The 18,823-nt window shown below is 33.6% G+C and overlaps 1 protein-coding gene across 1 annotated transcript; it reads left to right on the forward strand.

The window, feature by feature from the left end:
* The first annotated feature begins 12,136 nt into the window (after nucleotides 1-12,136).
* LOC129806121 (glycine--tRNA ligase) lies at nucleotides 12,137-18,813 on the forward strand. The gene is made up of 4 exons (XM_055854490.1): nucleotides 12,137-13,560; nucleotides 17,600-18,338; nucleotides 18,406-18,593; nucleotides 18,654-18,813. The coding sequence occupies exons 1-4, from the start codon at nucleotides 12,376-12,378 to the stop codon at nucleotides 18,762-18,764; spliced, it is 2,223 nt and encodes a 740-aa protein (XP_055710465.1). The 5' UTR covers nucleotides 12,137-12,375; the 3' UTR covers nucleotides 18,765-18,813.
* The last annotated feature ends 10 nt before the right edge of the window (nucleotides 18,814-18,823 follow it).

Here is an 18,823-nt window from a genome sequence, read left to right on the forward strand (position 1 = left end):
TGTTGCATCGATTTTTTATCTTTTTTTTTAAATTTATTTTATGGATTTATTTACGAAATATCGTGGTATTCATCTTAAAACATTGTAGAATTAATTTTAGAACAGAATGGGATTGATTTTTAGTATATTGTTGCCCTAATATCTAGAATATTATGGTATTTAATTTGGATTTTTTTTAATTTCCTTTAGGGATTAATTTTCAAGATATAATGATAGTGGTATTGATTTTAAGGCATTGTGGGATTAATTTTAGAACAGAATGGGATTGTCTTTTAGTATATTGCGGCATTGATTTTTGATCCTTTATAAAATTTCTTTAACAGATTAACTTTCAGAATATCGTGGTATTGATTTCAAGGTGTTGTGGGATTGATTTTTAGAATAACATGACATTACTCTATTGCGTACTCTATTGTGGGATTAATTTTAAAATATACTGGGATTGATTTTTAGTATTTATTAAAATTTATTTTATGGATTTATTTACAAGATATCGTGGTATTCGTTTTAAAACATTGTAAATAGAATTAATTTTAGAACAGAATGGGATTGGCTTTTAGTATATTGTGGCATTGATTTCAATTTTTTTTTAAATTTGTTTTAGGGAGTAATTTTCAGGATATTGTGGTATAAATTTCAATGTCTTGTGGGATTGATTTCTAGAGTATAGTGGCATAGATTTTCAGTATTTTATTGTATTATTAATTTTAGAATAGAATGAGATAGTGTTTTAGTATAGTGTGGCATTCATTTTTAGAACATTGTGGCATTGATTTCAAATTTTTAAACTTTTTTTTGGGGATTAATTTTCAAGATATCATGGTATTGATTTTAAAGCATTGTGAGATTAATTTTAAAACAGAATTTGATTGATTTTTAATATACTGTGGCATTCATTTATTAAAACATTATGGCATTGATTTTAGATTTGTTTTTCTTTAGTTACTTTTAGGGATTAATTTTCAAGATATCGTGGTACTGATTTTAAGACATTGCATTGTGGGATTGACTTATAGAATACTGTGGCATATATTTTTAGTACTCTATTGTGGGATTAATTTTAGAACACATTGGGATAGATTTAGTATATTGTAGCATTCTTTTCTAGTTTAATTAAGTTTTAGAATATCGTGGTATTGATTTCAAGACAGTATGGGAATATATTTGTAGAATATCGTTGTGTAGATATTGAATACTCTGTTGTGGGATTAATTTTAGAACAGAATTGAATGTATTTTTTATATATTGTGACACTAATTTCTAGAATATTGTAGCTCGGATTTTAAAAGATTTTTAAATTTTCTCTCTGGATTTATTGTTAAGATAACGTGATATTCATTTTAAGGTTTTATGGGATTAATTTTTAGTCTATCGTGGTATTTAATTTAGAACATTGTGGGATTGATTACAAAAGATGAGACTTCGATCGACTTCCCACCGGGTCGAAATTCCATATATTTTCTTTGTTGATTTAATTTTATTTGCTGGTTTTCATTTTAGAACATAGTGGGATTGCTTTTTAGAACATTGCATTGCCATATTGATTTCAGAACTAGAAGTCTTTGATAGCTTAATTTTTATAATAGGATATTGTGGGATTGATTTTTTATATTTTGGATTCCATTTTAGACCCTCTGCCCTATTTTTAGTACATGTTGTGAGTAATTTTAGTACAAAGTAGCTCTCTTTTGGGCAAAGTTTGAGGTTTGCCCGCAATCAAAAAAATCCAATAAACCGTCTTGGAAAAATAAAATAATGTTTTTCCGACTGTATTTCTCAAGATTACAATAAAATTACAATAAAAGATTTAAGAATTATGCATGTAGAACATACATACAGGGAAAAACGTGGATAATTAGACAGCTTTAAGTGATCTTTGCCTATAATTTTGTGAAAAAAGCTTTTTTATTAGTTAAAAATTTACTGAATAGTCCTTCTAAGACAATTTGGAAAACGGTTAGTCAAGACTTCTACCAGATGGGCGTAAGGCACGATCAGTTTTAGTACAAATTATTAATGCAAATTCCTTTTTATAACTTTCTAATTAAATAAAGTTTTTATTTATATTTTATTATACTGATTATATCAAGAAAAAATCTTTCTGATGCAGAAATGGCAAGAAACCGTAAGTATCGCACACAAGTGTGGCTGTTAAGGATTGTGTCTCGACTAATTTGATTTTTTTTTATTGTTTTCTTGTCTTTGCTAACGTAAAGTTTCTAACCAATAATTTTTAAGAAAAAAAATGATATTTTTATTCGTGTTTGGAAAAATAAGGATCCTCAGGGTCAGACTATGTCTTGCAGATGGATGTCTTGGGAAGTAGTAGACACCCTCCTTTTTTCGGGGCAAGGAAGTAACTAATTTTGCGACAAGGGTCATAAATTAATATTGCTAGCAGACACGAAAAGAGTCCGTAGAATTTGAAGGACTAAGAAAAGGAATGAATTAATGCGTGAGAGAGATGTCTTGTGCCAAAGAATGTGTTTTATAATAAATTAAATGGTCATAGCTGTGGAGAAATTTCAACTTTGAGCAATTTTTTGTTGCTTTTTTCACACCAACTCTGCAACCTAATGACCAATAAATCACACGTTTATCGACCATTGAGGCACTTTTTCATCCAAACGGGAGCACAATATTTAAAATATAAATTCATATGTCAATAAAACTTTTGCTCTGGCAGATTTGCTGATTTTTTTTTCAACACTTTTCCTCTCTCAGCATTTCTTATGCCTCAATCTCAACTTAAGATCGTGATCTTTCTTTGCATTTCTTTTTGCTCATTTGCCAATCACACTCCAATCGTCAGCACAACCAGAGTCCAAGTTCATTTTTATTGCATTTGCAATTTCCTGGATACTCCCTGACACATATTTTGCATTTTGTAAAATAAAACCAAAATGGGAAAATGTTTAAAAAAAAAGGGTAATGTTTACACTATTCTTTACATTTCTGCTTCTTTTCTTCCTAGCCTCAAACTAATATTGCACAATCTTAACCAATGACCAACATTCCTGGCACAATTTATTGGAGAATCTTAAGGGGGGGGGTTTACTGGGTCGTTTGAGGTGTAAATATTTCTATTTAACTTGCTAAAGAATTATCGATATTTTTATAAATAATAGGGAAACACGAGAAGAGAATGCAATATTCTTCTGTTGAATTTCATAATAGTCGTTAATCAAATTTTATCAGCAAATCTGGAGAATTTATGAACTGATACGGATTTTTGCTTGATTTTCTAATAAAAATCATCTTTTAAATAAATTTTATAATTAAAAAAAAAGAAAGTTTAAGAGACTTTAACTTTAAAAAGAAAAACTTTAAGAGACCGATTTTATGGTCTTAAAATAAAAAAAAACACACTGCACTCAGATGTCGATCAATCGGTCTTTGAAAAGCTCATATCGATCTGACCATCTTTCGCAAAGATCGTATCGAATTGTTCACATTTGCAAATACCAAGCCGGTCGGATTGATTGATACGGATTTTTGCTTGACTTTCTAATAAATACACGATCTTGCATAACATGAATTTGAAATTAGAAAAATTAAATTAAAAATCAAGTTTTAAATTTTATAATTAAAAAAAAAGAAAGTTTAAGAGACTTTAACTTTAAAAGAAAAACTTTAGGAGACCGATTTTATGGTTTTAAAATTAAAAAAAAACCAAACTGCCCTCGGATGTCGATCAATCGGTCTTTGAAAAGCTCATATCGATCTGACGATCTCTCGCAAAGATCGTATCGAATTGTCCATATTTGCAAATACCAAGCCGGTCTACTGATTTTACGGAAACATCGTACCAATCAGTTAATTGGATCTTTCGCAAAGATCGATTTAACGATACCTATCAAAATCGTGTCGATCTATCGATCTGTTCTAAAATCCTAACGATCCTTCATTTTACGCAATGAGTTTACCGATCTATGGATTTCTGTGATGTTCATGGTCATTTATCGATTGGATCTTTCGCAAATGTCATACCGATTTGTCGATCTTTACGAACACCTTACCACCCCATAGCAAAATTCCGCAAAAATTCCAATGGAAAACTTGCGTCCAAATGGCTAAATTCGCTGGAATTTGACGCTAAAATTCCACTAAGTTTTCCTATGGAATTTAAAGTCGGAAATTCCATGGAAATCATAGTGCTCCATGGAATTTACTAGTACGACATGCTGGAATTCCAGCGTTAAATTCCGCGGTATTCCGCGGAAGATTTATATGGAAACTCACACGTGAAACGTCCGCGGGATAAGCTGGAAAAAACATATGGAAATTTCCACTATCTTTCCATAGTGTTTTATATGGATTTTTCCACTAGTTTTCTGAAATGTCAAACAAATAAAATGGTGTTGCGACAACTTTTAGAATTTGTTTCCAAACCTTCCGCAAACATTTCTAGTGATTCATGTGGCAATTATAATATAATTAATTATGCGACACTGCGTTTCGTGTAGATAATAATGAAGTGATTACATTAAATAGGTCGCCAACCTAAAATAATACTGTTTTTATGTTAATTAATAAATATTTTCGAAAAAATTATTTTTTTTTTACAAAATATTTTTTTATTGCTTAAAGTGTTAATTCGTTATGGCTGATTTAGTAAAACATATTATAATCCTCGTAATCTTTGCTATTTCTTTAATATTCGGAAGTAAAATCACGAGGTGCATGTGACAGCTTCATTTTTTCTCCATTTTATTTTGGTGGAAAAATCCACATAAATTCCACGAGCATTTCCATGGATGTATTCTATATGAAAAATCCAGCATAAATCCATTAAATTTTCCTTGGAACCTATTATGGAAAATTCCTATGGAATTTTTTAAGGCAAATAGTGGAAAATTCCGAGGATTTTTTCGCTTGTTATTCCTATTCCGCTTTCTTTTGCTATGGGGTCAGACCTACATCAAACATCGTAATGATTTGTCGATCCTTCCAAAATTGCGCCGATCAATCGAACTTTCAAAAGATCATGCCGATCTTTCGCTTTGTACCAAGGTCTTACCCATCTTGTCAATTTAAAGAAATCGTCAGCAACTTTGAAAGCCCCTTGATAATACGAAATAAATTTGTACCTATCAGTCGATATGGTCGATATCTTCAAAAGTCATGTCGCACTATCCTTTTATTCTATAAATATCTTTTCGATTGATTGTTTCTCTCGCAAAACTCTGCTGGTTACAGATTTCTGAGACGATGCACGATCTGTTCAGATTTAAAAATGTCGTACAAATCTGTCGATTTCTCCAAAAATCGCACCATTCGAGAAATATTTGATAGGAGCGATAGGAATGTTAAATTTGGTGTAATATTAACTCTAAATTTTGTGTAGCTGGCAACCCTAAAATTTTTCTCAAAGTAAACGATTAAAAATCCGCGATGAACCTGAACTTCTGTTACTTCGAGCACTCTGCGAATTTGTCTTTGGAATTATTTTGCCAGATTTTCTTTGCAAATGTGCCTTTTTGTGTTAAAATTCCAACAAAATGTAGGAAAAAAAAACAGCACAATCTCTCGCAAATTGCGACCCTTGAAAAAGTCTCTCAAGAACATCCGGAAAAAGCACGCAATTGCGCGCATCTTTCTTATCAAATCAAACGATAGTCGAGTCATTTTGGGGCTAAAAGTTCAAGATTATTCATAGAGTTTTCGTGTGATGAGTTAAAAAAATCCATCTTCTCGCAATTAATCTTATCAAATCGCTTCTGATACAAGCTTGTATATTCCAATTGCAAAATGCATTTAAAATTTGTCCCATCTCGTGTCTAAAATTAAAAAAAAAGACATCATTCATAGCCCCAATAATAGCAAAATTTAATTATACCAACAATTTACCAAACATGCCGAAAAGTTTACTAAACAAAATAGTGATTATTTGTAAACAAATTTAAAAAATTGTATAAACATTCAAGTAAATATAAATTTTAAAATAAATGACGAAAGATCATCGTGTTGTGAGAGATGGAAGTGCCAGAGAAGTATTAAAAAAAAGAGAGAATAATTCTTTCTTCAGCTCATTGTGACGATTTTTCTTTTGGGATCGCGTCGGGGGAAAAGCACGGCACAAAAGCGATGAGTAGAGTTTACAAATAAATGTCCAAAATGATTGTAAATCTGTTTTGAAAGAGATTAAAAGTGAAAACACAAATATAATTGTTTGTGAAGTGTGACAAATTAATTTAATTATTTTAATATTCAACCGCATGAGACGTCTTTTATTGAAAATTGACATGATTTTCTATTGATTTTCTTTTCCCCTCTTTTTCCTTCAGTTATCTGCAATCGTCTTGAGAGACATGAAGGAGGAAGAGACTCAAGTAGAGATCTATTCAGACCAAGTGATACATGTAAAACAGCTGGCAGAATAATGTGGTGATTTTTGGGAGCAAGACAAAAATCAAGAGGAAGAGACAATAAAAATAAATCTTCCAATATAACAACCAATTTCTATCCACTAAATTTACTTCAGAAACTCCAAAATCATCTCACACAAATTGCCTGGGAGTTTATTTCGGACGACTTTTTGCATATAAGGTGGTTTTCACAAGGGGAAGAAATAAACTAATAAAAAATTTAGTAAAACTATAGAAAAATAACGACAGATTTACCTAAAGATGACCAAAATATTTAAAGTAATAATATAGTAATATTGTAGTAAAATCCTAGTAATTGTGCCGTAATAAAAAAGGTAAAAATTCAATAAGAAATTAGGTTAATTGCAGTAAAAGTTACTTAAAATTGTTCTTAATTAATTTCATCCGTAGTTCTTTTCTGAAAATTTGAGGCATTTGATTAGCTACACAGTAAAAAATTGTGTAAGAAAATTGTGTATGGGAAAGTTGTGTAATATTGCACAAAATTTGGTTGGGAATTGTAAAATTACTACCATATTTCTAGTAAGATAGTTTAGGTGCGCATTTTGTCATATCTGCCATTTTTTAGCTTTTCAAAGTCAATATAAAATTAATGTGGAAAAATGAAAATGTTTTTTTCAACTATTGATTTCAGTCACAACGAGTGACACCCAAACCTCAGTTCTCATCAGAGAATGGAAAAATTCCTGCCACCACTCGGATTCGAACTGAGGACCTTTCGCTATATAAGCGACTGCTTTTTTTGGCACTTAACTGTTCTCAAGTACTTCTACATTATCAACTTTTCTTTGTGTTGGTTCTGTCTCGAATGTTTTCTCTAGTCCTCGCCATGTTCTAAACCCCCAAATACTCATGACAGGAACCAACACAAAGAAAAGTCGATAATGTAGAAGCACTTGAGAACAGTCAAGTGCTAGAAAAACATATTCATTTTTTATTGGAATAGTACCATTATTCGTCATAAGCTTTAGCCATTACCATAGAATTAATTGATTTTAAAGATCATGGTAAATACTAAAACTTAAGTTGTTTCACCAGAAAATTGAGTAATAAAAATATAGATGTTGTAGAACAGCGGTGTGCAAGAACCGATGAAACCGAATAAACGTCAAAATAAGTTTGTTCAGGTAGCATTTTGACCATTGACATACAAGTTTTATTTGACGTTTGTTCGGTTTCAAATGGTTCTTGCACACCTCTTTTGTAGAATAATTAGTATCACCTGGATCAATATTATCCTTACAAAGCTAAAAAAATAAATTCTTATTAAATACTCAATAAGCACTTATTTTAATGCATAGGGAAAAGCGCGCTTCCTTCGGATGATTCAAGCTACAAACAATTCATTTTTTTTAAATGTTTTTACAATTAATTTTTTTAATAGATAAAACAATTGTCTAAATAAAAAAAAATGCAATCACCAGCTTCATTTAGAAATTAGCGAAAAAATCAGATATCAATGTAGCCCCAACTCCCCCTATACAAAAAGGCAGATAATTATAAACCAAGTGAAAAATATCTCTTACTTAACTTTATTAAATCAAAAACAAGATAAAATTATGATATCTGTGATATCTTGACTAGCAACCAGTGGCGTATCTAGACACATGCGGGGGGTGCGGTGGTACGAGAAGGCGCCCTTACCACGGTAAGAATTGTTCGAGCGGGGTGGAGGGACGGAAGCGTCACCAAAAAACACATATTTAACGGGTTAAAATTTTTTTCTTGCTCTTATTTATTTGAAAGGTAATTTTGTTCTGTTTAAAACTATTTACTCAATTTTGGATTTACATGTTCAAGTCTTTTTGTAATAATCTTTTAACATTTTTTATTGAAAAAATGTGAAAATAGTTTTCCTGAAAAAGTCCATTCTTAAAAATTTTAATTTTTTTTTACTCTTTATCAGTATAATTGAGTACTATATTCCTTGAAAAATTTAATTTTTAATTTTGAGTTTAACAGGTTTAATTAATGAATTAAGGAATGTAGTACTCAATGTTGATCAACAGTAAAAAATCAAAATTTTGAAGAATGATATTTTGATTAAGATTGTTTTGAAAACATGCACAGCTTAAGCATGAAATGGTTAAGATTGTGCTGAAAACATGCACAGCGGTTAGACTTTTTAAAACAGATGGTGCTCGTGAGCATAAGTTCTGCATAGCTCAAACAAAATTGAACCTAAATTTTTAACAGTTTTCTTAATCTTAATCGTTTTATGTTTAAAAGCTGTGCGCGTTTTCAGCACAATATAAACCATTTTATGCTTGAGCTATGCAGATTTCAGGTGCAGAATTCAGATGCTCCAAGAAAGCCTTTTGGAACAATTGGACGCCCCAGAAAGTGAGGGAATTAAAAAAGCTTTGGTAGATTATAAGGACAAAATGCAATTTAAGAATCAGAGGGCGTCTTAGAAAGTCTCGTGAAGAAAATTAAAAGTTTTTTTTTTATATCAACGCGAAATTTTGCAGAATTAATAAGGACAAAAGGCATTTTAAGAACTAGAGGGGCACTCCAGAAAGACTCGGAGTCTATTTTATTAAAATCGTTTTTTTGCCTAAAAAAAGGAACATCGGCGCCCCTGGAGGCTCGCGCCCTAGGCGGGCCGCCCCTTCCGCACCCCCTTAGGTACGCTACTGCTAGCAACTCAGAAAACCAAATAATAACAAAATAATTGCTTAATACAGTAGACTCTCTCTCAATCGGGAATATGGGGCAAAATGTCATCCGGTTTAGCGATAGAATTGAGCGTCAAAGCCTTTGTGAGTTCCACAAAAAGTGCTCAATTATAAAGAATCACGATAAAATAGGAAGAACTGCAGCAAATTTTAGCGAATTAGCTTCATAATTAAACGTGAAAATTGTCAACAAAATTTGTCGCCCGAATTAAAAAGAGCCGATTGAGTGAGAGTCTACTGTATGTTATTTTATATTATTATGTTGTGTAAGGTTATGTTCAGTATAACCTCACATTTAAACATTTGGTACAAACCTGTGCTCGTTCATTGCCGCTCTGAATATGGATAGGGAAGTGAGCGTGTATGACAGCCTGCTGATGCGGTTTTGCGTTAGTGTGCGAGTTTTAGAATGCTCAGTTGCTTGCATGCGGGATGCTCCCACATTTTCTTAGTTTTTCGCTAATTTCTTAAGTTTTTGTGAAAAAATAACATTCAAATTACTTAAAACAAGTGATTTTTTAACATACAGTGATGAAAAACTAGTGAAAACAGTCTAAGAAATGGTTAAAATCGCTAAAAGAACGAAACATAACCTAATTTTAAAGTGTCAAATGGACTCCCGATATTTTACTTCAAAAATGGGGCTTAAAGTTATTAAATGGGGCTTCGAAATCAATAAAACCTCGTTCTGTGATTCATGTGCAAGTAGTCTTCAGTGATTTTTACTCGAAATTTAGTCAATTTTAACTAGTTTTAACGCAATCAAAATACATCAATAACTTCCTGATAGTTAACTCCCGGATGGACTTTATGCAAGAATGGGGCCTCATTTGTTTAGTGGATCGTCAATAAATGTTAGAAAAGTGATTCTTTCGATCATCGAAAATAGGTTAGAGTATCAGTAATTCAAAATTTAATTTATAATACTCAATGAAATTTCATAAATGTTTCACTCGCGTTTCATCTCAACAAATTAATACGATTTATGCATGATTCGTTTTTTGTGTTAATTGCCTAATAAAGCATATACTTCTTATCAAAACAAGCCGTTACGTCAAGTGGAGACAAAGAAAGTCGAATAAATTTGAGTTCCCCAGTAAAAATACTAATTTTCAGTGATTCTACTTTATTTAAAAATCTTTGATGTGATATTCTGTGATCTAGTGATCCAGTGAGGCACCTAAGAAGGATTTTTGAGCTGTTCGACATTCGCGAAGCCAGGAATATTCTGTGAATTCCGACTGTGACTGTTTATTTTGGACAAACTCCCAAGGAATTATCGCCTTATCGCCAAGCCCTGATTGAAGGTTTTCTAGCCAATAAATTCAGGTCAGAATGGTTTTAGGAAAAGTGATAGAAGTTACATTAGAAAGTGTTCGGTCGGAAGGTTTTGTAACTGATATTGAACAATTATGCCCAGTATGTGGAGTTGTCAGTGAAAATATTTTTAAGATGGCTTTAAGACCGATGGCGAACTTACTTTTAAATAATTACACAAAAAACGTGAACTCCCGATTGGACGATAAAATCTCTGACAAAGATAGAAAGTCTACCGTTTTTATAAAACGCCAATAATTTGTTAAAATAAAACTTGATTTCATCTCTACTCAGGTTTTTCAATATCTCCATTTTGCATTTCTTTTACAACGTTCAATCAATTTTTGATATCTACTAATAGAATTTAATTGAACTAATGCTTAAAATATTTAATTGATTAAATATTCAATTAGATAATAAAAATATAATACTAAAGAAAAAAAATATCTAAATTTTAATTTTAAGCAAATTCCAACGACGACGAATGCATTGTGCTGCTGCACTGAACACCTCAGAGCGGCAATGTGTGCGAGTACGTATGTGTGTTAGTGTGATTTTGGTATCAGCAGGCTTGTGATTTTGGTATCAGCAGGCTGTCATACACGCTCACTTCCCTATCCATATTCAGAGCGGCAATGGCTCGTTAAAAGTCGTGTAATATCGGAAATTTTGTGTTGGTAACACTAATCCCGCTTATTTAAGGCGTCATGATGAATATATTTGCGCCAAAAAGACATAATAGAAAGAAAAACTCATATAAAAAGAAATTGTCTTTTTGATATCTTTGTCTGAAAACGGGAATTTCTTCACTACAAACCCTTTTACTTGAATCTTGCAGAAATATAGGGACACAAATAATTCACTTGACAAACGTCTGACGGCGCTGCGGTTGCGAAAAATCTCTAAGATGCGACAAAATATTTTCTTCTCTAATTTATGCTTATTAACAGGTCGTGTCCCTTCTTGTAATATGTACTTTTGCATTCCTTATTAATCAAAATAGTGTTGTACAAAAGGGTTTTTCTCAAACTTATCCTGAATTTTGGGACAGCTCAAAAGAATATGAGTCTTTCAGCTCAAAATTTCATCCCAATGTTTTTGTTGTTATATCAACAATTATTCACAATTAACCCAAATAACTGTATTCAAATAAAATATTAAAAGGATTTTCTTGTGAAAATGACTTAATTCTAAGGAATTAAGCAATTTTAGCATTAAAAAACCTCTCAGTTTCTCTACGTGAATTTTCGCGGCACTTCGAAGAATCTCAACTAGGCACTACCAAATTTACTTCGGCTTCGGCTTTAGCTGAGGTCTGATTGGTAGCAGAATAAAAGAATTTGTCCTATCAAAATAAATCATATCAACGTATTGTAGAAAATGCCTGGAAATTGCATTTTCTGGCATGGAAAAGTCCAAAGAAAATCTCTGAAACTGACCAAAAGCATTCGCAAAACAACCGCGCAGAATACACCCACCAAAGTTTCCCAATGCAGCATCATTGGGAGGATTGTGGGGAGCATTTTTGCACGTGTAACAAGTGAAGCAGATTGGAGGAGAGACGAAAATTGCTGGCAGTGAAACTTAAACCTAATTATACATTACAATAAATTGGATACTGAACCTTTTTCTGACTTGCCTCCAGCGTCCGTATCAAATTTCTCTGCTTTTAGCTTCTCAATATTTCTCCAAGAATTTCTCAATTCTCGCACTCTTGGCAAATATTACTTCCGCTTGAGGATAGGAACACTTGTGTGGGGTTGATTTCACTGGAAAAATGCAAGAAAAGCAAAAGAAGGTACAGTTTCCAATAAGAAGAATCTTGGGATTTTCCCTCCAACATTTTAGTACAGGAATATTCTGTGGAGTGGCGCAGCGAGCAATCGGCTTTTTGTTTCCAATCCCTGCCGCGTAGTGGTGCTGATTCCGCGAGTTTCCACGCGTCCGGAGAAGAATTTCGCAAATTTGGCCAGAAATTGCTCCAATTTTCTATGAAATTGCTTTCTAATCTTATTGTTCGTGTAGTGAAAAGTAGTGTACTGTGTTTGTGTCCCAAATCCCAACAATTCCGTGGAATTTCCATTGCTAGCTGTGATTTCCAGAGTGAAGTAGCCAATTGGGGCAGCAAGAAATCCCATAGAAAAGTCAAATTGCACGGAAATTTCCTGGCCCAGATGGCTGATCCGGCTATTGAGACCACTCTGGCTCCCCTGCGTCAGGCTGTCAAGCAGCAGGGAGACCTGGTGCGTCAGCTGAAGGCAGATGGGGCTCCAGAACTCGATGTGAAGACTGCAGTGGCTGAACTGAAGGCCAGGAAGAAGATCTTGGAAGACAAAGAGTTGGAACTAATGCCAGCAGCTGCGACTTTTGATCGATCGAAGATGGAAGACCTCCTGAAACGGAGGTTCTTCTACGATCAGAGTTTTGCCATCTACGGAGGAATTTCTGGGCAGTATGACTTCGGGCCAATGGGATGTGCTCTAAAAGCCAACATGCTGACAGCCTGGAGGCAATTTTTCATCCTAGAGGAGCAAATGCTGGAAGTGGATTGTTCAATTCTCACCCCAGAATGCGTCCTTCAAGCTTCCGGGCACGTGGAACGATTTGCTGACCTCATGACCAAGGATGTCAAATCCGGGGAATGCTTCCGACTGGATCACCTAATTAAAAACTCCCTGGAAAAACTAGCAGCGGAGAAAACAGCCACGCCAGAACTCAAGGCTGAATGCCAGGAGATCTGCGTGAAGCTCGATGGGATGTCCAAGGAGGAAATGGCAGCGATACTCAAGAAATTCAACATGAAATCCCCAACAACTGGCAATGACCTCACCGAACCCATTGAGTTCAATCTGATGTTTGCCACACAAATCGGTCCCACGGGCCTCATCAAGGGCTTCCTGCGCCCAGAAACTGCCCAGGGAATCTTCGTGAACTTCAAGAGGCTCCTGGAATTCAATCAGGGCAAGCTCCCATTCGCTGCCGCTCAAATTGGGAATTCCTTCCGGAATGAAATCTCCCCGAGATCTGGACTGATTCGCGTCCGGGAGTTCACAATGGCTGAGATTGAGCATTTCTGTGATCCGCGGGAGAAGGACCATCCAAAATTTGTGGATGTCAGGGATACTCAGATGATGCTGTATTCGGCCTGCAATCAGATGGACGGGCAGAGTGGGAAGGTAAGTGAAGGATATGAAATGCTTTGAAGTCCCGGACAAAATGTACCCAAGGGGTAACTCATAAAGAAAAATTATTGACTGTGAAACTGGTTTCTGGAAACCGGTTTCTGATTCTAGCTAGATGGCAAATATATATGTGATTCTAGGATGCCTTTGGATGTATTACAGTGTTTCTAAAACGTTTCCGTGTTTTTAGAATGCGTTCCGTAATTTTCAGAAAATTTCTCCCGTTCTTGAATGCGTTTTTGCGTTTCTAAATTGTCTTTCTTCCAAATTAGAAATGTTTCCGTATCTTGGATGTGTGTCTTCGACGTTATTTCATGCACTTCTAAAACTTTTATCTGTTTTTGGATGTGTTTCCGCGCTGTTTGAAACGTTTTCATGCTTCTGCGAAGCGTTTCCGGGTGACTTTAAATGTTATTGTATTAATTGTGTGAATATTTTTATTTCTAGAAATTTCTGTATTTCTTAAATACGTTTATGGAAACATTTCCAAGTATTTTGGGTACTCTTCTATGTTTTTGAAAGTGTTTCTAAGTTTTTTGAATGCTCTTCTATATTTTTAAAAAAGTTTCTAATTTTTTGGATGCGCTTCTACGTTTTTACATGCATTTATAAGGTTTTTTTTTATGTTTTGTATGTTTTCAGAAACGTTTCTAAGATTTTTGGATGATTTTCTACGTTTTTAAAAACGTTTCTAAGTTTTTTTGGATGCTCTTTTATGTTTTTGAAAACGTTTCTAAGTTCTTTTGGATGTTGTTTTATGTATTTGAAAACGTTTCTAAGTCTTTTGGATGCTTTTCTACATTTTTTAAAACGTTTCGAAGTCTTTTGGATTATTTTCTACGTTTTTAAAAACGGTTCTAAGTCTTTTGGATACTTTTCTACGTTTTTAGAAACGTTTCTAAGTCTCTTGGATGATTTTCTACGTTTTTAAAAACGTTTCTAAGTCTTTTGGATACTTTTCTACGTTTTTAAAAACGTTTCTAAGTCTTTTGGATGCTTTCCTACGATTTTAAAAACGTTTCTAAGTCTTTTGGAATATTTTCTACGTTTTTAGAAACGTTTCTAAGTCTTTTAGATTATTTTCTACATTTTTAAAAACGTTTCTAAGGCTTTCGGATGATTTTCTACGTTTTTAAAAACGTTTCTAAATTTTTTGGATGCTTTTCTACGTTTTTAGAAACGTTTCAAAGTCTTTTGGATGCTTTTCTACGTTTTTAAAAACGTTTGTATGTCTTTTGGATGCTTTTCTACATTTTTGAAAACGTGTCTAAGTCTTGGATGATTTTCTACGTTTCTAGAAACGTTTCTAAGTTCTTTTAGATGCTCTTCTATGTTTTTTGAAAACGTTTCTAAGTCTTTTGGATGCTTTTCTACTTTTTTAAAAACGTTTCTAAGTCTTTTGAATGCTCTTCTACGTTTTTAAAAACGTTTCTAAGTTTTTTGGATGCTCTTCTGCGTTTTTAAAAACGTTTCTAACTTCTTGGATGCGCTTCTATGTTTTTGTAAATGTTTCCTACTTTTTGGATGCGTTTCTACGTTTTTACATGCGTTTATAAGTTTTTTTTTGCACTTATATGTTTTTTAAAACGTTTCTAACTTTTCGGATGCGCTTCTACATTTTTAAAACGTTTCTAAATTTTTTGGTTGCGCTTCTACGCTTTTAGAAACATTTCTAATTTTTTTTATGTGTTTCAGTGTTTTTAGAAACCTTTCCAGGCTTCTTTGATCTGCTTTTCGATTTTTTTTTGTAAAACGTTGCCCTATTTTTTCGACTTGTTTCTGCGATTTTAGAAACCTTTTCATGGATCTCGGATTATGAACTTTTCTCAAAACAATTCTCTGTTTCTAGGATCCGCTTTAGTGGTTATATAAACATTTCTGAAATTTTTGAATATATTTCCTTGTTTTTTAAAAAAACACTCCTACGTTTTTTAGATGCATTTCCACAATGTTTCTCAATTCCTTTCGGCGCGGCGTTTTTTAGAAACACTTTCGTGCCAAATAATTTATGGTTCATCCCCGTTTGGTTTTAAATTCTGAGATGTCTACATTCTTTTGGGCTGGTTAAAATGGTTCAAAATGGTTTTAAATTTAGACCCACTATATTTTGTGGCTGAACTGTTTAATGTGCGATTTAAAGGATTTTTTAATCATTCATTTAGCTACGACAAAAAAGCTTGCCTTTTTTTAAATTTAATTTTAAATATAAAGTGGAGTAAACACGAGCGTTATTAAATAACCTAAACAAAATAATTTAAGAAAATACCCCAAATTTGTTCTATGAAAATTTCATGATACGTAACATATTTGGTAAGAAATATTGAATTTAATGAATTTATTTAAAATATTGCTCTGAAAAATGCTCAAAATAATAAATTCAAGTATAAGTAGCAGAAATAAATATACAAATTACTTTGTGGCTCATTTTATTTTTTAATTATTGAAGAAATATCGGTTTAAGCACAATGGTTATTCTACCTTACCAAAATACAACCTATAAAAAACACGAGATCCTTTTCGAAATATTTATGTAAAGTGATATAAGTTGGACATAGTGTTACAAATTGGACAATTCGCCGATACAAGTTGAACATGACTTTTTTCTTGATAAATACAGTACAAAATTTGTTTTTAAGCATAAGGAACCAAATTATAAAACTAAAGCATTAAAAATATACAATTAAAAATGAAGTACTAAATTTATTAAGAAAAAAAAGTCCTGTCCAAATTGTACCATTGTACAACTTGTACCACTTTACCCTAGTTATTTGTTAAATTCAGAAAATAAATAGCAAATTTTTGAAATATTTGATGGAAGCATTTTTTTTTTTAACTATTTCTTACATTTCTATTTTAAATGTTAGGTTATGTTGTATTTAACGTACCTAATCTAAAGGATCATGTAATCAACAAATCGCAAAGTTTTGAGTTAATTTTGACAATTTGATTGATAAATTGGAATTTTAAATTAGTTTTTGCTTTGAAACTGCATCAATCTCAATTCTCTGATAAATTCTAATCTCAAAAAATCTGAGGGCACGAATCTAGTTCGAATCCCTTAAAATTTAAAAGAAAAATACGTTTGTATATAACGTTTCTTAAGAATTTTTCAATTGAGCATAAAACTAGAATCCTAGTCTTGATATTAGAGCTGGAATATTTGAGGTTAGGACCAGAACAAGCTTAATTTCCACAAAAATATCTTTTTTTTTTTAAACAGAAAGCAAGATCAGATTTGATTTTTTTTTCACAATTTTGAGTATATTCTGTGAACGTTCTATAAAAACACTCTTTTTGATAAATAGTTCGTCCTATAATTTGGGATCATGTATGACCTAATCTTGAAAAAAAAGGTCTTCTCATAACCCTTTAAGGACGATTGGAACACCGGTGTCCCATAAAGAAAATAATTTTTCCTGACAATCTAAAGTTATTTTTATCTTATGTTTGTACGTAAGTGTAAAGTAGAAGGTTGAAGGAATCTACAATATTTTTTGCAAGTCTCTAGCTATTTGCTATGTAGTAAATATTTAACCTCAAAAATGGCGAATTTTTAAATACTCAAATTCATAATTGATTTTATTTATTTTTTATATTTACAAATTTTTTTTAAGCAAAACCCTTTTGGCAATAAATACTACAATACTCATACGTAATGTTTTTCATTAAAGCGAAAAATATTATTCATTAGTATTGTCAGAAAAATTACTTAAATTTTTGGGCTATTTTTGTCCCTATCGTACATAGAAGCACAAAATATACCGAATCAGGCTCTGTTGAACTTTCCAAGGTTAGATGTAAGACTTATCATTGATTATGTTTCTCAGTTTAATTTTTATTGCTGATTTTCAGTCCGTAAAAAGTGTCTCGTCGTTAAAGGGATAAACGAAAATTTTATTAATTCATCAGGATTTAATTTTTCTCAATGATGTACCCCTCGGGCAGAATGCACGAATTATTCAAATTTTTATGGATTTTCAAGATAAAAAATGCAGCGGATTAGTAAATAGCGTGACCATTTATTTTTCCTGAGGTAATTGCCATTGGGGATGCCGTGGCTTCTGGCTTGGTGGCCAATGAGACCTTGGGTTACTTCATGGCCAGAATCCATCAGTTCCTGCTCAAAGTTGGTATCCGTCCGGACAGGCTTCGCTTCCGGCAGCACATGGGCAATGAAATGGCTCACTATGCGTGCGATTGCTGGGATGCAGAATGCCTGACCAGTTACGGATGGATTGAGTGTGTAGGCTGTGCAGATCGTTCGGCTTTCGATCTCACGCAACACACAAATGCCACGAAGGTTCGATTGGCGGCGGAAAAGCGCCTTCCGGAACCAAAAACTCTCGATGTAACTGAGGCTGTTCCCAATCGTCCGGCCATCGGGAAAGCCTTCAAGAAGGACGCTAAAGCCATTGTGGAGTCTCTGGCTAATCTTTCGCTGTCTGACTTGCAGACTCTTGAGAATTCTCTCAATGAGTCTGGAAGCTACGAACTGCCAATTGGGGAGGCCACGGCAAAACTGACCAAGGAGATGGTGAGTGTGAAGACTTCCTCGAAGACGGTGCACGTGGAAGAGATCATTCCCAGTGTGATTGAGCCGTCTTTTGGCATCGGAAGGATCATGTACGCGCTACTGGAGCAGACATTCCGACAGCGACAGGGAGATGAACAGAGATGCTACTTCTCCTTGCCGCCAGTTGTGGCTCCTCTAAAATGCTCCATTCTGCCCTTGAGCAACAATCCGGACTTTGTGCCCTTCATCAAGAAGATCTGTAAGAGCTTCCCTTGATGAAGTTTTATTAAAAAAAATTGTCATGTCTACTTTTTATTGTGTTTTAGCTTCTGAATTGACAGGATCGGATGTCTCTCACAAAGTGGACGACTCGAGTGGTTCAATCGGAAGACGCTATGCCAGAACTGATGAGATTGCCATTCCCTATGGCATCACCATTGACTTTGACACCCTTAAAGAGCCTCATAGTGTCACTCTGCGTGAGAGGGACTCTATGGCTCAAGTACGAATCCCGGTAAGCTGAAGATGCCCCCGGAAATCCCTTCCCGGAATAATTCAATTTCCCCTTTTCCAGGTGAATGAAATCGCAGACGTCGTGCGCCGTCTGGCGTCAGGTAAGTCTCTGTGGACGGAGATTGAGGCAAAGTATCCCAAGTTCGAGCAGCAGGAATCTTCTGCCAAGTAATTCGCGAATAAAAAGTGCTTTTTTATCAAAATAAATTATTTCCTGATAAGCGCAAAGTT

This window comes from Phlebotomus papatasi, chromosome 3 (genome assembly GCF_024763615.1).
Source record: "Phlebotomus papatasi isolate M1 chromosome 3, Ppap_2.1, whole genome shotgun sequence".
Classification (NCBI taxonomy): domain Eukaryota; kingdom Metazoa; phylum Arthropoda; class Insecta; order Diptera; family Psychodidae; genus Phlebotomus; species Phlebotomus papatasi.